Source organism: Paramisgurnus dabryanus, chromosome 22, assembly GCF_030506205.2.
Source record: "Paramisgurnus dabryanus chromosome 22, PD_genome_1.1, whole genome shotgun sequence".
NCBI lineage: Eukaryota > Metazoa > Chordata > Actinopteri > Cypriniformes > Cobitidae > Paramisgurnus > Paramisgurnus dabryanus.
This window is the reverse complement of record NC_133358.1, coordinates 6,930,726-6,955,360: the sequence shown is the minus strand read 5'-3', so window position 1 is coordinate 6,955,360 and position 24,635 is coordinate 6,930,726. Positions and strand designations below refer to the sequence as shown.

The 24,635-nt window shown below is 39.4% G+C and overlaps 1 protein-coding gene across 1 annotated transcript in view; it reads right to left on the bottom strand.

The window, feature by feature from the left end:
* LOC135785259 (NXPE family member 3-like) overlaps positions 1–24,635 on the bottom strand; it is a 55,907-nt gene that overhangs the window by 5,726 nt on the left and 25,546 nt on the right. The window contains exon 7 of the mRNA XM_065294595.2: positions 6,921–7,261. Within this exon, the coding sequence (XP_065150667.2) occupies positions 6,921–7,261 (341 nt within the window). The remainder of the gene's footprint in view (positions 1–6,920; positions 7,262–24,635) is intronic.

Here is a 24,635-nt window from a genome sequence, read left to right as displayed (position 1 = left end):
TGAGAGGTCTACAGACACTCGAGTTTTATACTCTCTTTTTCAGAGTACTTACATTTTAATTATGTATTTGTATATAAAGACAGTTTAAACAAATTTGTAAAAAAGTTTTTTAGATAATTCCTGCCTACCCTGCCTTAAAACGGACTGTAAAGGATTTTATGTATTTTATTAAACAAAATCAATGTCTTTATTCACAAATATGTCCTCATTGGTGTCAAATGACCTCTGCCAATGATCTGACTTCTCTTTGATTCCATGTTGTTCTGCCGTATTGATAAACTATAACAGCAGAGAGGGACAAAAAGCACTAGCCTAGCAATGCGTTTCCACAACTGGTATTCATTCAGAACACGTGAACCAGCTGAAATGGACAAGGAGATCAGTGAGTAGTACATAACGGCTACTGTAGTTGCAACACGCATTTGGAAAAGCGAGGCGCTAGAGAGCAATATTCGTTTGAATGGAAAATACAATTTCACCACTAGATTTTTTAAAAACAGTTCAGCTTATCACTACTCTGTCCTTGCTCTACCAACAGCCCTTTGAAACGACCACAATTAATCAAACATTGTGCCACTTTTTCAGTTAAAAAAGATGTGTCAGGTTAGCATTCTGACCCCAAATCAAGTTGATCTAGATCAGGGGATTACAAAACCTGTCCTGTCCTGGGTTTCCCGATACGATTGAACTTAGCACTAAAAAGTGCTTACTACGAGCTACTTAATGAACATTCGTTGTTCATTTTCGTGCGTTTCCCAAAGATGGACGTTAAACTACTTACGAGTCGCTATCCCTTTGTCAAGTGCTGAAATGTCACCAATAGAATGACTTGAATTAATAGCAGAAGCTTGTTTAGGCTAATAATCTTCAGCCGATGTGCACTAATATTTTTTTATAATATTTTTCATTATTGTTCAATGACTTTTTAAATGTTTTAAAAATTTGTGCATCATGAAATTTTCTTTCCCATATTTAGTTAGGACTCGAAATTCCTTCTGCATTTTATGTAATAGTTTAGATTATTATTTGTTTTTTATTATCTATGTTTATTTATTATTAGGGATTATTGCATTGTACCGTAAAAATGTATTTGGTTTCCTTAATCAGATGCCATTTCCCTTCAAAACAATCATTTTTACTGTAGAATTATTATAGCAGCAATTGGTAGGAACCATTTATCAATTTCCTAGTACCAACTTTTACCAAAATTGTAACAAATATGTTTTCCTTCTTTATTAATTTATGTTTAGTCATTTAAATTTGATTTTTCATTTGAATTTTAAATATATTATATTAAAGTAATTTAAACAAATAAACAAAGAAGAACCCATTTAATAAATATACATTTAAAACATTACATTATCGTCATTGCTGGAGTGCAATTTGCTGGTTGTTCTGCAGGTGACCTTGTAACACTGTTGTCTTACGATGCACTTATGAATTAACGATTACTCCAGAGCACTCGTAGATCTACGATGATTTTCAAGTGCTACTTAAGTTACGAAGCTTTTGGGAAATGGCCCGTAATTCTAAGATGATTCGTACGATCGTTTTTACGATCTACTTAGCCTTACGATGCTTGTGGGAAACCCCGCCCTGGACACGTGATGTCAAATGGGTCATATATGGAATTAAATTATTGCTGCCGTTGACTGCCGGATAACACTCATCCCACTGAACAGATTTAGCATTTTGACCCCAAATCAAGTTGACCTAGATCAGGGAGTTACAAAACCTGTCCTGGACACTTTGTCCTGGATTAAATTAATGTTGCTGTTTTGTACGATCGTTTTTACGATCTACTTAGATCGTAAAAAGGTCATTCCTATCCAAGTCAATTGAAGGAAAACGAGCAGGAATGTGATTTAGTGCCCTTTTGTGAAGGTAACACAAGACGCTGCTCGTTTGTTGAACATAAGGTACTGGATGGGGTGTAGGAACGTATGAAGGTGTGAAAGTATGCCAGTGCGGTCCCAGTTAAAGTCTTGTGAGTAGTAGCGACTTGTACTTGATACGCACTTCAGTCAGTAGCCAGTGGAGAGAGATCATTTGTACCAAGAATCTCCATCTTAGTGAGGTTCAGCTGGAGGTGGTGTTTCTTCATCCAAGCGGAGATGTCTTCTTAGCAGGCTGTTATGCATGCTGCTATGGTGGGATCATATGGGTGAAATGAAAAGAAGATCTGTGTGTCATCAGCATAGCAGTAGTAGGCGAATCCAGTGCCTGTATGATAGGTCATTAGGATGTTGTGTAGATGGAAAAAAGGAGGGGACCAAGCCCTGATCCCTGAGGGACCCCAGTGACCATCTGGTGAGCTGTGGACCGTGCACCCTTCCACAAAATCCTGAGAGATCTTTCGAAGGGATAAGATTTGAACCAGGGGAGTACCCATGATCCCTAGCCATGATAGGGTGGCAAGTAGGATATGATTGACTGTGTGAAAGGCTGCCAATAGGTCTAATAAAATCAGAACCAAGAATTTGGATTTCATTTTGCATTAGCTAGGTGTAAAGCTTCCATGACCACTAACAGCACTGGAGGGGGACAGAGGAGAGAGGTAAAAGTTTTGAACAGCTGTCTTGTGTTGGGTGCGTAAGTTACCTAGGTGGTAAAAAAGGATGTTTTAGCTGTAGTGACAGCAGCAGAGAAAGAGAAGAGAAGAGACTGGTAGTGACAGAGGTCAGCTCTGTTGTTAGCCATGTAGTGAACAGCGTACAACAAAGCATTCCAGACAACTCCCCAATTGCCACATTTGGACTGGATTTGATGGGTTAACATAAGAAAGTCTCCAGTCAATCAGATAAGGCTGCTCAGGCAACTCTTTTATGGCTGACCTCCATGCCAAAGCAGAAAAGAAGAGGACATTTTGATTGGGTCACACCATTTCTGCTTATCATCCTTTCAAACCCCCCTTTCACCATCATCTGAAGCAAAGGTTCTCAACTCTGGCCCTCGGGATCCTCTTTCCTGCTTGCACATACCTTGAAAGGCTATACGGGTGCTTCAAGGGGGTCGCACCCCGGGTGAGAAGCGCTACGAGGCATCACATGTAGGACAACTCGCAGGTATTGCAAACCGCACGTGCATGTTAAATAGCGTGAGTTTAGTCGGAGTCTATTTCAAGATCCAGAATGGTAACCGTTAGTACAAATATGAGGTTATTTAATGTTAAACTATGTGAGTGGCACGGCAGGGATTTCAGCAGCATCCAGAGTCAGTGTTGTTTTGATGTCGCATGCAGCTGTGAAACGTGAAATCTGGCACCCTATTGAACGACGTTAAACTGAGAGAGGGTGCCATTCACAAGCCCCGGAATTAATGAGTTCACAGTAATGTTCATCAGGCAGTAATACAGTTCACGTTTGCCCAAAATATGAACGAGTTCATGAACTTTCGTTCAATGAACTCGTTCAGGCACAACACTGGTAACATTTTGCTGTCAGGTTTATACTTTTTACATTCAGGATAATGCCAATGGTATTTCAGAAAGTGGAAATGCATAGATAAAAGTCTAAAGACAAAGTTAAACTCTGTACTTTATGCTATGCCAATGAGTTCCTCACAGTGAAGAGGGGCTTCCTCTAACATCCACAGCCAATCACGGTTCTGCATCAGAAGAGCACCAAAATGCAAATTCCTCCTTTCCTAAAGTTATACAATTACCTTTTTTCAGACATTCGCTCTGTGTGTCCAGAGACTACGTTTCGAGGCTCACGTCTAGAAAGGCAATTACCCACATCTGCAACAAGGTGCAGCTCAAGGGACCTTCATCTCCATGTTCCAGATTTGTTAAGGACCTTCTGCACCGACTACAGGACTGCACCTGCGTGTTCCAGATCGCTAGAATCCTCTCGGTGTCAGGATCCTGTCAGAATCTTGTCTAGTATTATATATAGTCTTTGAGGCAGGGTTCTGACAGTACCATGTTTTGTGTGGGAACATGTGAGACAATTGGTCTGACGACGTTTATAGGTAGACGACGATCATGGATTACCGCTGTTTGATGGGAGGTTTGGCAGCAGAACGGTAGTTAAGATTGCATACATTATATAGTACAGTTTTAACAAAGTAACGTTAGCTAAGTGTAGTTTTTGATACACTTTAGATTTGAACTAAGGTAATCTACATGTTGTTTATTTTGCTAGTTATCAGAAATAAACTACTCTAAAAGGACTTTGTTGTTATTGATTCCTTGCAGAGTTTACCGAAAGTTAGAAGAAACCCGTTTGTTTATATTGTTACTGCTGAAACCGTTTATTCTGTACATTCTGTGTCAGTGGCGTGCACAGGGGAGGGGCCGCAGGGGCTCAAGCCCCTGCCCCTTTTGTCTTAAAATGTGCCCCTCTCCACTAATAGTAAATAATAATGTTTTTTTTTTATAAATATTATTATGAATAAAAATACGTGTCTATATTCAACTGCCACTAACATTAATAATACAAAAAATAATATAATGTTTTATCCTTTGGCGGAGGTGGGGCGGTAGGCGGAGTTTCCTTTGCAGCACGCACTACGTAGCGGTAGCCGCGAGTCTTCAAAAATAGCTACACGAGTGTCACGAGCAGCAGGGCAGCAGGTAAGCTAATAGGGAAAATAGACATTTATCCTACATGCTGCTACTGTAAGGTTTGCGACAGCATGTGAGTTATGCTTAACCAATTCGTAAAACTAGATTTCAGCTGCTTTCTGAAAATGTTCTCATACTTTCTGTAATGTTTTCATCGAAGGCCAATGTTACGTTACATCCTCGTGTTATTAGTTTAGAGAAATTCATCTAGTGCAATGAAATCTAAGACCATGTCCATCTCTAAATTGTAAGGATGGAACTTATCATTGATTTCATGGTAATGCTTTACATGAATGCTGTATAAGTGCAGTTATTAGGTTCATGTTAACATGTAGTTAAAAGCTCTTACTGATCAAATATCATCGCGAGCGCAGCCTGATTCTTGCTGTTTACCTATTTAATGTAAAAGATTGTACTTAACACAACAAACAATGCATCATTAGAAAGGTCTAAGGCTCAAACGTTTGTATTTGACCTTTATATTATATTTTTAAAAAATAGAGACAGTAATGTCTTAATTTGTGTCACAAGTTATGAAAATGAAAATCGGACTCCATACCTGTAAAATGAAATATGACCCGCGGTCATCATGAAAGCACTTCACAAAACAACATCCTCGGGGCTTCTGGTTCAAAGGCATGCATGTTTGGAAACACATTGATTGATTTTATATGTTTACTTCTAATTTCTAAAGAAAGAGTAATATTTATTCCATTTTTATTCCAAACGCGGTGATATGAGCCACTGTTGAACTGACCTTTACACGAGTCTGTTCATTCAAACGTGACGCCTGAGGGCGCCCTCGTGCACCATTGCGCAGAGACACTTTAGAATTGACACACGAAGAACGCTGCGGTCCGATTCAGAATTTACACTTTTAAGGGCATTTATCTACCCTGCTGCCAATAACATGCAAATAAAGATGTTCTGATGGATAAAACAAGAAGACAATAAACTTAATTAGGATTATATATGGTATATCTGTGTTGTTCCGGTCATGTTGGGTATTTTCATAATGCAGTATATTTATTTATTATAATGCAACACTTTAGCACTGTGCAGAATACCAAAAAGAAAGCGTGTATTAACTGTTTAATTTTGCGATCTGAAGCCACATCAGCTCAAAACACTTGATCTGCTATAAAGTTAGTTTGGAGCAAAAATATTAATCCCACTATTTGTCGTGTTTTGATGGTGTGCTAAACTAACAAAGTGGTGTGTTTTAGCTATGAAAAATAGGTTTTAGGAATAATTTCAAATGGTTAAGCTTATTGTTTCTTTTTTTGTAAGTGAGACATTTAATCAAAGAAATAAGCAATTAAAACACTGGGATAGACCGGTTAACTTGCTGATTTAATGATAGCTAACACTTTTATACATATACACATAAGTCCTCAAAACTTCTTTCTCGAAATTCTTGCGAAAGTAAATAATATTTTCCTAACTTGCCTATTTTAGTTTTATGTGTTATTCATTTGTTACAACATTGTTTAAATAATGCCAAGGAAAGAAAGAATAAAAACACCAAAGTAATGAATACATTTGATTGTTATTTGACGTAAAAAAAAATTATGCCCCGTCAGCCCGTGCCCCTGAGGAGGTCTGTGCACGCCACTGTTCTGTGTTGATTGTTCCACCCAACAAGTGTAAAGTCCTGCATGTGAATCTCTCACATTGTGTACTTTCAGACCATACAAAGCTGAAGCATGAATATACTGCGTACATAAAACAGAGCTTTCAAGAATCACTCATTTGTTCAGTCAATCATATTGTTAATTCTTTCTTTGTTTTAAAATGTAAACAATTCTTAAACAAAGCTTATTCACATTTCAGTCTTGTACAATCAAAACGGAATGTGCTGCCCAGCTTACTGTAGATGCCAAAAAGCAAGATCTGGCATTCATGGGGAAGTACAGATGACACAGAATGTGTTCATTCAAACTAGCTGCTAAATCTAGCAACAAGGCCTCTAGGTTGGCAGCACTCAGACTCTCCTTTAGGTGTGCAAGTAAACCCCACCCAATGATTAACATAGAATTTGCATACAAGTTGACGTTGAAAATGAAAACTGTGAAATTAAAGAGAGCATAAAATGAAAACTGAGCTTAACATTTTAATTTGATTTTAGTCGTACCTTCAGATTGTAGTGTGAAAATTACAACAAGGACGATGCATTGTCATTATGAAAATTAAAATTAAGATACATTTTATCTTTTCATTTTCAATTTTGTGCTTTCTAATGAGTTAATTTAATTATTTAATTTAAATTGGCAAAATATGTTTTCCATAGAACATAAATGTGAGATGTACCATATTTTATCAGGGATAGAAATACATGTATGGGCAAATGTACCTTAAAGCCTGCAGTGTTGCCAGACTTGATAATCACAGTAGTAGCTGGTGCTCGGCTCAGCAGTGCAAGAACAGCCTGACGAATTTTGACCACTTCATGGACGTAGAATGATAGTGGGTGAAAAACCAGATGGGCAAAAAATGTGATGACAACGACAGCATGAGCACCACCAGCTATTTCATCGATATCATTGCTGATATAATGCAGATCGGTAATTAACATTTTAGTGAATCTCAAGGGAACACCATGTGGTTTCCAGTGAACAATGATGTTGTTTTGTAATTCCACAGCCATCAGGGGTCCACCAGTGCGAGGAGTGTGGAGGTTCATTCGTTTTAACCCTAAATAAAGAAATCAAATAAACATTAGAATTATTGCTTTTAATTTCTTAAAATGGTTTGAAACACACAAATTAGACAAAAAGATTATACAAAACATAAAGCTGAATGGCATCTGTAAAAAATATGCTTTTCTTAAAACTTATATACATATGCTAATATATACATATAGATGGTTTCATCGGACGCACGTGATACACGTCTGGATCCGAACCTTACTTCCGGTTTCGTTTTTGTAATGGTCTGACTAGTTGCTAAACTGATCTCCTGAACAAATGCCTCGTCGAAAATAACAAATGTTTTGGTTTCCTAGGTAATCTATGTGTTGTTTTGTTTGCTTGTTATATAAATAAACTATGTTTAAAGAATTTGTTGTTATTTATTATTAGCGGAGTTTACCGGAAGTTACGTGCGGACCGCGACAGCGGCTTGTTTATGTTGTTACCGCTGAAACGGTCTATACGGGCTATAGACATTTTGCTTGTTTGCAATCAGAGATATTAGGCTTGTTCGACTTTATGCGGCGCCGCAAGAACCGGCAGTCGGATGACGTCATAGTACCGCGAGAACGATTAGAGAAATCATACGAAGTCTACTTTTGTCTTGCTCTCGCGGTACTCTGACATCATCCGGATGTCGATTCTTGGGTTTCCGCATGAAGTCGAACAAGCCTGGTGTTTTTGTGGGCGGAGCCCAACTAGTGGCAGAAAGTGACAGCTCTGCAGTAACGGTGTGAGGTGTTTTAGCGTTAAACTGGGATTTTTATTGAACTGGTGTTCTGTCAAAGTCTGTTTCCCTTTAGTGTAATGTTTCTTATAGCGTTTTCATCACGTTATGTTAATTTTTAGATAAATTAAAAGTTTAAATGGCTTGGCTTATGATGTATGTGCATGTATGTAATGTATATGTATTGTTCTTTATTGGTAAATCAATTATTTTTACTGAATGAATCGCTAAAGTACATATACAAGCAATCATGTATTCTATATAATACAATTTATTAAATATTTCATAATTTTCTGTTTGTTTTATTTATATTATCTCATCCTTATATTTATAGCCTACGTGTTTGTTCTAAAACTATTATAAAACTATTATGTTTACATACAAATTAATATGCATAGGCCTCTTTATATATTAATAACACTTTACATCATGTCTGTGTGCTATATTTATATATTTATATATTTATTAAGTATGTAAACAATCATTTTAGAACAAACAGGAAGATGTAAGGTAAAAAGAAATAATAGAAAATGGAAAAATTATGAAATCTTGGTAACACTTTATTTTACGACCCGCAAAGTACCGCGTAATTAAACCGAATTTACAGCGTACCTATTTGTAACAACAGGGTAGGTAACCTGTAGGTATAAGGGAATAATATTTTAAGTTTGGGGTAATAAGGGGGTAAGAATATGAAGAATTATAAATTATTTATACTCTAAGTATTTTATAACAACAGGGTACCTATTGTAATATTACGTGGTATGTATGACTTAGTCAAGTCTATGGGGAAATTATGTTTTATTTATTTTTTATTGTGAATTTTTCATATTGACTACTGAATGTTGTATATGTCAATGTCTACGAGCCACATCGGCAAATAAATATAACAGCAGATCACTTTTATTTTAGTAGCCTATATTACTTGCTTTTAATAACAAAAGTCCAGCTGATTTAATGTGGTTATCTTTTTTTAAGGTAAGTACAATAAAAATAGCAACTTATTCCCTATTTACCAGGAAACTCCTACATTTGCGGACATATTTGAAGTGGTGCTTTGCAATTTATTTACTGTAAACACAAGTATTTTAGCCAAATATAATTTAAGCAATGGCAAACCAGAATGAAACAACAGCAGATATCAGCTCCCGCTAAAGCAAAAGACGACTACATGCGTAGGCTACTGGGCAGGTGTAGAGCGCCCGGCCGTCTGCAGGAGGTTTGCTGGAACGCGATCCTGAGGTGAAATTTCTTTAAGAGGTTTTAAAAACGTTTTACACTGTGGAGTACGGCTGCGAGTGATGTCAGCAGGATCCGCATGCTGGATAAGGTGACTGGTTTTGTTAATACATGACTCACGCATTTCAAACAATGTTTTTCAAGAAAGTTGCTAGCTAACGGTAGCAGGTTAGCTAGCACATAAGCCTAAAATTATTAACGTAACTGGCTTAGAAAACTCTGTTTCTGTCAAGGCACAGTGAAGAAACATTTACTGAAGGCTTTCATTTATGTTTTTTATATGTAATGCAGAACAGGATTTGTGAGACGACATCAACTCATCATCCGAGTGGACAAGAACACCAATAGAGGAAGCCAAGCCGCAAAAACAATGAAAAATTGTCATGACTTTTTATTTTAAATAAAAGTTATGTGATAATAAACATTAAGTGTTGGCTTAATTATAGTGTTTTATAGATGTTTTGAAATAAAAATAACAATATTCTGTATGTTTATGGTATTTACCCTATAACATTTATAACAAGAGGTGAACAAAGCCCCACTTTAGTTTACAGACCGCAAATATGTGAGTTACCTGGTACATACACAGAACAATCGGGGAATAAGCCCCACTTTAGTTTACAGCCCGCAAATATGTGAGTTACCTGGTACATACACAGAACAATCGGGGAATAAGCCCCACTTCAATTTACAGCCCGCAAATATAAGACTTACCTGGTAACTCCTGTATACATATACAGATCAAAGAGGTACAAGTTGCTATTATTTATATTGTGTGTTATATTTTATTTGCCGACGTGGCTTGTAGACATCAACTGTAGGCTATACAAAACACTTCATCAGGTAAGTAGCAAATATGAAAAAAAAAAAACATATTACACATAGACCATATTACCCATAGACGTAAGTCATACATACCACGTAATATTACAATAGGTACCCTGTAGTTATGAAATACTTAGAGAATAATTTTCCATATATTCTTACCCCCTTATTACCCCAAACTTAAAATATTGTTCCCTTATAACTACAAGTACGTACTGTAGAGGTACTCTGTTGTTACAAATAGGTACGCTGTAAATTCGGTTTAATTACGCGGTACTTTGCGGGTCGAATAATAAAGTGTTACCGAAATCTTTAATAAATGGTAATATTATTGCTTTTTCAGTATAACCCAATCTTGAATCTTTTTAAATAAATTTCCAGATGATTTCATTACTCCATTCTGTCCGTTTAAGGGCATAAACACCTACGTTTATCTTCAAATGGTGTATTTGATGATGATATTCTATAAAATTAAAGGCCATCTTTTTTTTAGGCCATTCCTATTCTGACACTCAACAGCTCAACAAGACTTTTTTTGTAAGTTATCTTGCTCGTTTCACTCGTGTGTAATTAATTTCCACTGTTTTTCTGCAACCACATTGCGCGCCCAGCTTGCACTGACGTAACTGTGATGTCTACTCGCAAAAGGTCTATATAAACTTATATAAGTATTTACTCCTAAAGTTCACATGTGCAGAATGACCATCTGAAAATGGTTTCATTTGCAGATTTGCTTTTGCTATACATAATTATTAAAGGTGACATAGAATGATTGAACGGGGTATTTATCCTTGTTCTGTGATGTGACGTGTAGACAAAATTTTTTTTGTTTGGGTCTGTAATGTCTTATAAGCTTCGTAAAAACCTCTCTCAGATAGCTCTATTAGGGTGGGGGATTTTAAACAAGTGGTTTTGCACCTATTTGGCTCCCCCTACTGGCTTAACTTGCAATCTCATTACTGATTGGCTGACTTTGCTGCCACTCAAAAAATGTAGCCAATTATTTTAAAGTGGAGGGGCAATGAGATGCCTGTGATGTCATAAGCATCAGTTTTTCAGATCAGTTTTCTGGCTCACATTTCTAAAAGAGGAATTTCTATGAGACTGAGATGTTTAGCATGTTTAGCACTTTTTGTATGTTCGTGAATGCAGGTAGACTACCATTATTCAACAAAGACAAGGTAAAAATGGTTTTTCATTCTCTGTCCCCTTTCTCTTCTCTTATATGATGAAATGCAGTTTAAAGGGATAGTTCGCCCAAAGAATTCTTTCATCATTGAACATCCTCAAGTTGTTCTAAACCTGTATGATTTTCTTTTTTTTTCTGATGAAAAATATATTTTAAGGAATGATGTTAAGCACAAAGCTGATTGTAACCATTGACTTCCATAGTAGGAAAAACAAATACAATGAAATTCAATGGGTAGCTCCAACTGTGTGCTTACCATCATTTATCAAAATATCTTCTCCATCATTTATCACAATACTTCCATAATATTTGTTTTCCAACTATGGACGTCAATGGTTACAAATCACCTGTGTGCTTACCATCATTTATCAAAATATATTTTTTGTGTTTATTAGACAAAATAAACTCATTACTTATTATTATTATTAACTTATTCTTTTTGGGTGAACTATCAAGGTGATGTTGGATGACAATGAGCTTTTTTTTTTTGACGGTTGCTCTCCCCACTGAGAGAGAGACGTCACGCTGAACAGATCGTGCATCGGAGCTCCGTCGAGTTCATCATCTAAAATCCTTTTTTTACCATCTTATTCCTATTTATATAATATAACTTATTAGTTTTACATAGGAATACTTTACCGTGATGATTATTGAGCAGTACTACCACGTGAAACTATTTATCACTAATAAACACCCAGGGCTCTATTTTAACGATCTGAAACGCAAGTGCGAAGCGCAACGCGCAAGTGAGTTTGTGGGCGGATCTTGGGCGCTGTTGCTATTTTCCCGGCGTGAGAAATAACTCTTGCGCCGGGCGCAAATCAATAAGGGGTTGGTCTGAAGTAGGTTCATTATGCATAGGTGTGGTTTGGGCGTAACGTCAAATAAACCAATCAGAACGCTAGCCAACATTCCCTTTAAACGCAAGGGCGCAAGTTCCATGGCGGGTTGCTATTATTATGCAGATTTACCAGGCGCACGCCAGGAGCGGTTCACAGCCGAGGAGACCGACGTCCTCGGGGAATCCCACGCTTGCCAGCATAAATCGGGCACGCCGTGTAACGGGAGGTGGATCTGCCTCAGGACTTGACGCCAGCAGAGGACATCGCTGCGTCCACCCTCACCGCTGAAAGGGTTTGGGGGCTTTGAAATCGGACCCAAGAAACGCAAGCAAGGTCCAACCCCAAAGTACTCTTACAAATCAAGTTCATATACATTAAGGTTTCTTATGAAAACATTTTAACTATTATTTACATAAAATAAACGTAATACAGCCACACAACAAAGTTATGAAAATATTTTAATCGTTATTTGCATGAGAATAAATAAAAACTATCACCACAATGCTCACCACTATGATTCCCCTTATCTCGTGTATTAATATTTTTAAGTGTAACAATTTATGATTTGCAAAAATAACTGTTGCATCTGTGTAGATTAGATAAGCAAAGTGTATGCGCGTTGTGCACGCTATACATTATGGTCAAGCATGCGCCCTTAAAATAGCATAATGAACCACGCGCAACGCGCCACTGACTTTAGACTAGTTTTTTTTGGTTAGTAGCGCAATTGTTTTTTGAAACTGCAAAATAGCATAAGAGATGATTTGCGCCGCAACACGCCTCCTTTTTGCGCTGAACCACCCAGGGAGCGCAAGTTCATTCCCTAGTTTGCTGACGTGCGTCTGTGGAGGGAAAAACCCCGCTGTGCGCCGGCGCAAAATACGAATGATACATGCGTCACTGACAAAGTCAATTGCGCTGGGTGCAAGATAGGGCCCCCAGTGTTAGCATATAGCCCGCTAGCATCTTTCCGATCTAATGGCAGATTCATCTGATATATGCTTTTCTGACCTGTCCTCACCTGAGCGGGAAGCTGTGGAGGAGTTGTTACCCGGTTTTGCAGATCCAACGCGAGGTACAGCGCCCAATTCACCGTGTCTTCGGACGTCCACAAGCGAAAGAGGCGTGCAACGAACGAGCATTCCACGCGATGCAGCTTCACGGACCGTGAACGACTGAACGGAGACGCCATCGCCCAACATGAAAGCGATCGGGAAGCTGTGGAGGAACCGCTGCCCGGCCTTCGCAGATTCAGCATGCCCCACATCACCCTGGCCCCAAACGTTCGCAGGCGACCGAGGCGTGTCACAACCGAACACCCCACACGATGCAGCTCCGGGGACCGCGTTCGGGTAAACGAAGACGCCATCGCCCAGCATGAAAGCGGTAAGACTCCGCTTGTAATTGTAACATGTACTACTTGCCACATGTATAGTTTAGCTTCTGCTGTTAGCATAGAGGGGTTTACATGCACTAAGTGTATTGAAGTATTAAGGTTAACTGAGAAGGTTGCTGAACTAGAATCGCGCATCCGAACGCTAGTTGAGGATAGCAAAACCGCTAATGTTACTGTTGCAAATAATCTATCGAGCAAAAAGACTAATGGCTCGGTTCCGACATCAGATGCTAATGTAAATATTACAAATACTGTATCGAGCGCGCATATTTATCAAAATACACATGGCTCGGTTCCAACATCAGAGTCTAGTCGGCGGTCTAACTGGGTGACTGTCAGGCGGCATAGTCATAAACGGCGTCCTTCTAAGACCCATAACGTTACAGTAGTTTCTAACAGATTCGATCCCCTAAGGAGTACACCAGCTGAAACACCTTTTAAAAGTGCCCTGGTCATTGGAGATTCTATACTCAGGAACACTAACATTGAGGCACCAAACACCATAGTCGACTGTATATCGGGAGCCAGAACGTCTGACATTAGATCCAAACTTAAAGTGCTGGCTAATGCTAAGCGGAAGTTTTCTAAGATTGTTATTCACGCCGGCACGAATGAGACCAGACTCCGACAGTCGGAAATCACCAAAGATACTATTAAGGAGATGTGTGAAATTGCAAAAACAATGTCAGACAATGTAATATGCTCTGGCCCCCTCCCAGCCTACCGGGGAGATGAAACACATAGTAGATTAGTCTCTTTCAATGGCTGGATGTCAAAGTGGTGCCCTCAGCATAATGTAGGGTTTATAGACAATTGGAAGCATTTCTGGGGAAGACCATTCCTCCTAACCCGAGATGGCATTCATCCGTCATCGGAAGGAAGTGCTATACTCACTAGAAATCTGATCAATAGTCTTAATTCTGATATAGTCTGACTATCCAGGGCCCAGGTCAGGAAACAGACGGATCGGCTTAACCGTCCGTCTGTTAGCTGCCGTGATATTTCAAGACCACTTATATCCCAGCACTTCGAGTCAATCTTACCGAAATATCAGCACATTTCAACTGTATCTGTTCCCCGAACAAATAAATACAGAGCACCGCTTGTTACATCTGGTACAAATCTGATTAATATAAAATTAGAAAACAATACATTAACAGATGAACCTCAAATGTTAAAATTCGGCCTTCTTAACATTAGATTGCTTACCAATAAAGAACCTATTGTCAATGAAATAATTACAGACCAAAACTTAGATGCACTCTGTTTAACAGAATCCTGGCTTAAAGCAGACGACTACATTAGTTTAAATGAATCCACCCCACAAGACTATTATTATAAACACGAACCTCGATTGAAGGGGAGAGGGGGTGGTGTAGCTACAATATACAACACAATTTTTAAAGTAAACCAAAAATCTGAACTAAAATTTAAATCATTTGAACTAATGTTGTTAAATATGGAAATAACTGATCGTAACCACATACAGCTTTCTTTTGCCTTAGCGACAATCTATAGACCTCCGGGCCACCATGCAGATTTCCTTAAAGAAATAGCAGATTTCCTGTCTGAGCTTGTAGTCACTGTAGATAAAGCTCTTATTGTTGGTGATTTTAATATCCATGTGGATAACCCAAAAGATGCATTAGGACGTGCGTTTATGGATGGATGTTCTAAATTCTCTCAATATTAGACAAAACGTGACAGGGCCAACGCATACTCGTAAGCACACATTAGACTTAATTCTGTCACTCGGACTCAATATTAATGATGTCGAAATATCACCTCAGAGTGATGCAGTTTCTGACCATTACCTTGTGTCATACACTGTACTTCTAGATAGGATCACTCAATCCACAACATGCTACCGACTAGCCAAAACAATAATTTCCACCACTAAAGATAGCTTTATTAGCACTCTTCCAGACCTGTCCCAAATGAAACATGTAGCAGATAACTGTGACGATCTAGATATTGTAATAGAAAACCTAAACAATGTCTGTTCTAACACATTGGATGTCGTTGCTCCCATTCGAAAAAAGAGATTCAAAGAAAAACCGCCAGCTCCATGGTATGACCATCACACCACAGCCCTTAAAAAGGCAGCTAGAAAAATGGAAAGAAATTATAGAAGCTCAAAGTTAGAAGTATGGCGTGCAGCATGGAAAGAGAGTGTTAAACACTACAGACAGGCTATTAAAACCGCCAGATCTACATATCTTAGCAAGCTTATAAATGAGAATCATAATAACCCTCGTTTCCTCTTTAGCACAGTTGCGAAACTGACTAGAAACAAAGAACAAACAGAAACCAATAGTAAACTTCAACACAATAGTAACGACTTCATGAACTTCTTTTCTAACAAAATTTCGGCTATTAGGGAAAACATCGTAGCTACCCAGGCAGCCACCACTCTACTCATTAGTTCAATTAACACTAGACTACCATACGAACATCTTGATTCATTTAACAATCTACAATAGATGAGCTCTCTAAACTAGTCACATCATCCAAATCATCGTCCTGTATATTAGACCCCGTTCCCACAAAACTACTTAAAGAGGTATTCCCTGTAGTGTCAACCCCGGTTCTAAATATCTTTAACTCATCGCTAGAAATAGCATACGTTCCAACAGCTTTCAAACTAGCAGTTATTAAACCACTGATTAAAAAACCACAGCTTGATCAAGGAGAGCTTAATAACTTTAGACCAATCTCAAATCTCCCTTTTCTTTTGAAAATATTAGAAAAGGTAGTGGCAAGCCAGTTACGCACATTCTTGACAAATAATAGTACATATGAAAAGTTCCAATCAGGATTCAGGCCCCACCATAGCACAGAGACAGCGTTGCTTAGAGTTACAAATGACCTCCTATTAACATCCGATCGTGGTGAAATCTCAATTCTTATATTACTAGACCTTAGTGCAGCCTTTGACACAATAGATCACACAATCTTACTAAATAGGTTAGAAAACTATATTGGTATCAGTGGTCAGGCGCTAGCCTGGTTTAGGTCATATCTAACCAATCGCTATCATTTTGTTTATGTAAATGAGGAAGAGTCATATCACTCCCTGGTTAAATACTGGTAAAACTACAAAGATCAGTTTTAGGTCCTATCCTGTTCTCGTTATACATGTTACCCCTAGGAGACATTATCAGGAAACATAAGTTTTCACTGCTATGCGGATGATTCCCAGCTTTACATATCCTCGCATCCCAGCGAAAACACACACGTTTTCTAAGCTAAAAGACTGCATTAGCGATGTTAGTGACTGGATGGCACATAACTTTCTTAAGCTCAACTCCAATAAGACAGAGATACTTATTATTGAACCAAATCGCTACAAACATAATATGTCAGATTACAAATTGCACATAGATGGCTGTACTGTGGTGCCATCTTCCACAGTTAGGAACTTAGGTGTGATGTTCGACAGCAACTTATCCTTTGATAGTCATATCGCCAACGTCTGCTGCACAGCATTCTTCCATCTTAGAAATATCTCAAAAATACGCCATATATTTTTTTTTCAATTCAATTTGATTTATATAGCGCTTTTCACAAAAGTCAATTGTTTCAAAGCAGCTTTACATAAATAGAAGCAATGAAAAGCACAGAAAAACGACAGATAACACAACAAAATACATGATAGCATAATCAGTTAAATTTGCTGCGGCTATGACTCAATATTATAAGCGAACGTATTACTAAAGTAACGTCTAGAAGAGGAAGCTAAGTAAAGCCCAAAAAGGCTGCCTCCCCGGGGTGAAAAACCCCCTAGGAGAAAAAAAAAACCCGGGCTTTTATCCGAGGAAAAATAAGTCCTAGGAGGGAAAAACCCTTGGGAGAACGGATAAGGAGATTTAGCGGAGATTAAGCGGGTTCTGCCGGTGATCGTTGGTCAGGCATCAGCTGGGCATCAGGTTGAAGGACGGCCAGTAGATCAGAGGTGTGCCGACTTTCACATCTACCGGGACTGGGTCTGTTTGTCTCGTTGTCCTCGGGTTTGAGGACGAGACAGGGAGAGAAAAACAAAATCGTATTAGCGTAGCGGCCGTTCATATGTATGAAGTGTCACACAGTGATGTGGTTTAACTCAGCTTAGTTCCAGACAGAATAACTATTGCGGCATAATTATATTATCCACAGTTGAGGATTTAGCAAATTATAGTATATATGGTAAATAAGGGTCACCTTCCGATCTTTAAGAGAAAATGAAACCTGAAGACCCGTTTGACTAAGGCCTAAAGCCCCACTGTCGTCGTTAATGCAGGTTCAGTGGCAAACGGGTCTATATTGTATACCATTTACAAGACCACGAGAAAATGCCAAACATCGCAACCCGACCATACATGCTAACCCGTTTGACTAAGGCTGGAGGCCCCACTGTCGTCGTTAATGCAGGTTCAGTGGCAAACGGGTCTGTATGGCATACTATTCACAAGACTTACGATAGCGCCAAAATCGCAACCCGACCATACGTGCCAACCCGTTTGACTAAGGCTGGAGGCCCCACTGTCGTCGTTAATGCAGGTTCAGTGGCAAACGGGTCGGTATGGCATACTATTCACAAGACACACGAAAGCACCAAAATCGCAACCCAACCATACGTGCCAACCCGTTTGACTAAGGTTGGAGGCCCCACTGTTGTCGTTAATGCAGGTTCAGTGGCAAACGGGTCTGTATAGCATACTATTCACATTCATTTTTAAGTGTTCATGCAGAAAAGGTTTTTATTTATTTATTTGGTTGGTCTGTGTTATGACCGTGAGTGCTTTGTTCCGTAAAAATAACTATTGCGAGTTAAGTACCTTTACTAAACAAGTTATGCGAATGCTTTGTTGAAGAGAAAAGTTTTAAGTCTAGATTTAAAATGATCGACTGTGTCTGATTCTCGGACATCGGTTGGTAAATCATTCCAGAGCTTAGGGGCTAAGTAGGAAAAGGATCTTCCACTTTTAGACACTTTTGATAGTCTAGGGATAATCAATAGACCAGAATTTTGCGACCGTAGTGTGCGTGATGGATTGTATTCTGATAGTAATTCTCTAAGATATGAGGGTGCTAAGCCATTTAAAGCTTTGTAGGTGATTAGTGATATTTTAAATTGTATGCGATATTTAACTGGTAGCCAGTGTAAAGATGCCAGAATTGGGCTTATGTGGTCATACTTCTTAGATCGAGTAAGTACCCTTGCAGAAGCGTTTTGAACTAGCTGAAGCTTGTTGACCTGATTTGAATGGCATCCCCCGAGTAGCGAGTTACAATAGTCTATTCTAGAGGTCATAAAAGCATGAATAAGCTTCTCTGCGTCAGATGTAGACAGTATATGGCGTATTTTTGAGATATTTCTAAGATGGAAGAATGCTGTGTGGCAGACGTTGGCGATATGACTATCAAAGGATAAGTTGCTGTCGAACATCACACCTAAGTTCCTAACAGTGGAAGATGGCACCACAGTACAGCCATCTATGTGCAATTTGTAATCTGACATATTATGTTTGTAGCGATTTGGTTCAATAATAAGTACCTCTGTCTTATTGGAGTTGAGCTTAAGAAAGTTATGTGCCATCCAGTCACTAACATCGCTAATGCAGTCTTTTAGCTTAGAAAACGTGTGTGTTTCGCTGGGATGCGAGGAGATGTAAAGCTGGGTATCGTCCGCATAGCAGTGAAAACTTATGTTATGTTTCCTGATAATGTCTCCTAGGGGTAACATGTATAACGAGAACAGGATAGGACCTAAAACTGATCCCTGCGGTACACCGTATTTAAACAGGGAGTGATATGACTCTTCTTCATTTACATAAACAAAATGATAGCGATTGGTTAGATATGACCTAAACCAGGCTAGCGCCTGACCACTGATACCAATATAGTTTTCTAGTCTATTGAGTAAGATTGTGTGATCTATTGTGTCAAAGGCTGCACTAAGGTCTAGTAATATAAGAATTGAGATTTCACCACGATCGGATGTTAATAGGAGGTCATTTGTAACTCTAAGCAACGCTGTCTCTGTGCTATGGTGGGGCCTGAATCCTGATTGGAACTTTTCATATGTACTATTATTTGTCAAGAATGTGCGTAACTGGCTTGCCACTACCTTTTCTAATATTTTCGAAAGAAAAGGGAGATTTGAGATTGGTCTAAAGTTATTAAGCTCTCCTTGATCAAGCTGTGGTTTTATTATCAGCGGTTTAATAACTGCTAGTTTGAAAGCTGTTGGAACGTATCCTTTTGTTAGAAAAGAAGTTCATGAAGTCGTTACTATTGTGTTGAAGTTTACTATTGGTTTCTGTTTGTTCTTTGTTTCTAGTCAGTTTCGCAACTGTGCTAAAGAGGAAACGAGGGTTATTATGATTCTCATTTATAAGCTTGCTAAGATATGTAGATCTGGCGGTTTTAATAGCCTGTCTGTAGTGTTTAACACTCTCTTTCCATGCTGCACGCCATATTTCTAACTTTGAGCTTCTATAATTTCTTTCCATTTTTCTAGCTGCCTTTTTAAGGGCTGCGGTGTGATGGTCATACCATGGAGCTGGCGGTTTTTCTTTGAATCTCTTTTTTCGAATGGGAGCAACGGCATCCAATGTGTTAGAACAGACATTGTTTAGGTTTTCTATTACAATATCTAGATCGTCACAGTTATCTGCTACATGTTTCATTTGGGACAGGTCTGGAAGAGTGCTAATAAAGCTATCTTTAGTGGTGGAAATTATTGTTCTGGCTAGTCGGTAGCATGTTGTGGATTGAGTGATCCTATCTAGAAGTACAGTGTATGTCACAAGGTAATGGTCAGAAACTGCATCACTCTGAGGTGATATTTCGACATCATTAATATTGAGTCCAAGTGACAGAATTCAGTCTAATGTGTGCTTACGAGTATGCGTTGGCCCTGTCACGTTTTGTCTAATATTGAGAGAATTTAGAACATCCATAAACGCACGTCCTAATGCATCTTTTTGGTTATCCACATGAATATTAAAATCACCAACGATAAGAGCTTTATCTACAGTGACTACAAGCTCAGACAGGAAATCTGCTATTTCATTAAGGAAATCTGCATGGTGGCCCGGAGGTCTATAGATTGTCGCTAAGGCAAAAGAAAGCTGTTTGTGGTTACGATCAGTTATTTCCATATTTAACAACATTAGTTCAAATAATTTAAATTTTAGTTCAGATTTTTGGTTTACTTTAAAAATTGTGTTGTATATTGTAGCTACACCACCCCCTCTCCCCTTTAATCGAGGTTCATGTTTATAATAATTAATAAATAGTCTTGTGGGGGGGATTCATTTAAACTAATGTAGTCGTCTGCTTTAAGCCAGGTTTCTGTTAAACAGAGTGCATCTAAGTTTTGGTCTGTAATTATTTCATTGACAATAGGTTCTTTATTGGTAAGCGATCTAATGTTAAGAAGGCCAAATTTTAACATTCGAAGTTCATCTGTTAATGTATTGTTTTCTAATTTTATATTAATCAGATTTGTACCAGATGTAACAAGCGGTGCTCTGTATTTATTTGTTCGGGGAACAGATACAGTTGAAATGTGCTGATATTTCGGTAAGATTGACTCGAAGTGCTGGGATATAAGTGGTCTTGACATATCACGGCAGCTAACAGACGGATGGTTAAGCCGATCCGTCTGTTTCCTTACCTGGGCCCTGGATAGTCAGACTATATCAGAATTAAGACTATTGATCAGATTTCTAGTGAGTATAGCACTTCCTTCCGATGACGGATGAAGGCCATCTCGGGTTAGGAGGAATGGTCTTCCCCAGAAATGCTTCCAATTGTCTATAAACCCTACATTATGCTGAGGGCACCACTTTGACATCCAGCCATTGAAAGAGACTAATCTACTATGTGTTTCATCTCCCCGGTAGGCGGGGAGGGGGCCAGAGCATATTACATTGTCTGACATTGTTTTTGCAATTTCACACATCTCCTTAATAGTATCTTTGGTGATTTCCGACTGTCGGAGTCTGGTGTCATTCGTGCCGGCGTGAATAACAATCTTAGAAAACTTCCGCTTAGCATTAGCCAGCACTTTAAGTTTGGATCTAATGTCAGACGTTCTGGCTCCCGGTATACAGTCGACTATGGTGTTTGGTGCCTCAATGTTAGTGTTCCTGAGTATAGAATCTCCAATGACCAGGGCACTTTTAAAAGGTGTTTCAGCTGGTGTACTCCTTAGGGGATCGAATTTGTTAGAAACTACCGTAACATTTTGGGTCTTAGAAGGACGCCTTTTATGACTATGCCGCCTGACAGTCACCCAATTAGACCGCCGACTTGACTCTGATGTTGGAACCGAGCCATGTGTATTTTGATAAACACTATGTGCGCTCGATACAGTATTTGTAATATTTACATTAGCATCTGATGTCGGAACCGAGCCATTAGTCTTTTCGCTCGATAGATTATTTGCAACAGTAACATTAACGGTTTTGCTATCCTCAACTAGCGTTCGGATGCGCGATTCTAGTTCAGCAACCTTCTCAGTTAACCTTAATACTTCAATACACTTAGTGCATGTAAACCCCTCTATGCTAACAGCAGAAGCTAAACTATACATGTGGCAAGTAGTACATGTTATAATAACAAGCGGAGTCTTACCGCTTTCATGCTGGGCGATGGCGTCTTTATTTACCCGAATGCGGTCCCCGGAGCTGCATCGCGTGGGGTGTTCGGTTGTGACGTGCCTCGGTCGCCTGCGAACGTCTGGGGCCAGGGTGATGTGGGGCATGGTGAATCTGCGAAAGCCGGGCAGCGGTTCCTCCACAGCTTCCCGATCACGGAAGACACGGTGAAGTGTGCGCTGTACCTCGCGTTGGATCTGCTAAAACCGGGTAACAACTCCTCCACAGCTTCCCGCTCAGGTGAGGACAGGTCAGAAAAGCATATATCAGATGAATCCGCCATTAAATCGGAAAATGCTAGCTTCAGCCTCCACCGTTTGTTGATGCTAGCGGGCTATATGCTAACACTGGGTGTTTATTAGTGATAAATAGTTTCACGTGGTAGTACTGCTCAATAATCGTCATGGTAAAGTATTCCTCTGTAAAACTATTAAGTTATATTATATAAATAGGAATAAGATGGTAAAAAAAAAGGATTTTAGATGATGAACTCAACGGAGCTCCGATACACGATCTGTTCAGCGTGACGTCTCTCTCCGATCTCAACAACTGATATGAGTTTTCCTTCCAACGTCTGCTGCACAGCATTCTTCCATCTTAGAAATATCTCAAAAATACGCCATATACTGTCTACATCTGACGCAGAGAAGCTTATTCATGCTTTTATGACCTCTAGAATAGACTATTGTAACTCGCTACTCGGGGGATGCCATTCAAATCAGGTCAACAAGCTTCAGCTAGTTCAAAACGCTTCTGCAAGGGTACTTACTCGATCTAAGAAGTATGACCACATTAGCCCAATTCTGGCATCTTTACACTGGCTACCAGTTAAATATCGCATACAATTTAAAATATCACTAATCACCTACAAAGCTTTAAATGGATTAGCACCCTCATATCTTAGAGAATTACTATCAGAATACAATCCATCACGCACACTACGGTCGCAAAATTCTGGTCTATTGATTATCCCTAGACTATCAAAAGTGTCTAAAAGTGGAAGATCCTTTTCCTACTTAGCCCCTAAGCTCTGGAATGATTTACCAACCGATGTCCGAGAATCAGACACAGTCGATCATTTTAAATCTAGACTTAAAACTTTTCTCTTCAACAAAGCATTCGCATAACTTGTTTAGTAAAGGTACTTAACTCGCAATAGTTATTTTTACGGAACAAAGCACTCACGGTCATAACACAGACCAACCAAATAAATAAATAAAAACCTTTTCTGCATGAACACTTAAAAATGAATTGCATTAAATAGTTTGCCACCGTTTGCCACTGAACCTGCATTAACGACGACAGTGGGGCTTCCGGCCTTAGTCAAACGGTTTGGCATGTATGGTTGGGTTGCGATTTTGGTGCTTTCGTGTGTCTTGTGAATAGTATGCCATACCGACCCGTTTGCCACTGAACCTGCATTAACGACGACAGTGGGGCCTCCAGCCTTAGTCAAACGGGTCGGCACGTATGGTCGGGTTGCGATTTTGGCTCTATCGTAAGTCTTGTGAATAGTATGCCATACAGACCCGTTTGCCACTGAACCTGCATTAACGACGACAGTGGGGCCTCCAGCCTTAGTCAAATGGGTTAGCATGTACGGTCGGGATGCGTTTTTCGCGTTTTCGTGTGTCTTGTGAATAGTATGCCATACATACCCGTTTGCCACTGAACCTGCATTAACGACGACAGTGGGGCTTCCGGCCTTAGTCAAACAGGTTAGCACGTATGGTCGGGTTGCGATGTTTAGCGTTTTCTCGTGGTCTTGTAAATGGTATACAATATAGACCCGTTTGCCACTGAACCTGCATTAACGACGACAGTGGGGCTTCCGGCCTTAGTCAAACAGGTTAGCACGTATGGTCGGGTTGCGATGTTTAGCGTTTTCTCGTGGTATTGTAAATGGTATACAATATAGACCCGTTTGCCACAGTCAAACGGGTCGTCAGGTTTCATTTTCTCTTAAAGATCGGAAGGTGACCCTTATTTACCATATATACTATAATTTGCTAAATCCTCAACTGTGGATAATATAATTATGCCGCAATAGTTAGTCTATCTGGAACTAAGCTGAGTTAAACCACATCACTGTGTGACACTTCAATACATATGAACGGCCGCTACGCTAATACGATTTTGTTTTTCTCTCCCTGTCTCGTCCTCGACCCCGAGGACAACGAGACAAACAGACCCAGTCCCGGTAGATGTGAAAGTCGGCACACCTCTGATCTACTGGCCGTCCTTCAACCTGATGCCCAGCTGATGCCTGACCAACGATCACCGGCAGAACCCGCTTAATCTCCGCTAAATCTCCTTATCCGTTCTCCCAAGGGTTTTTCCCTCCTAGGACTTATTTTTCCTCGGATAAAAGCCCGGGTTTTTTTTTCTCCTAGGGGGTTTTTCACCCCGGGGAGGCAGCCTTTTTGGGCTTTACTTAGCCTCCTCTTCTAGACATTACTTTAGTAATACGTTCGCTTATAATATTGAGTCATAGCCGCAGCAAATTTAACTG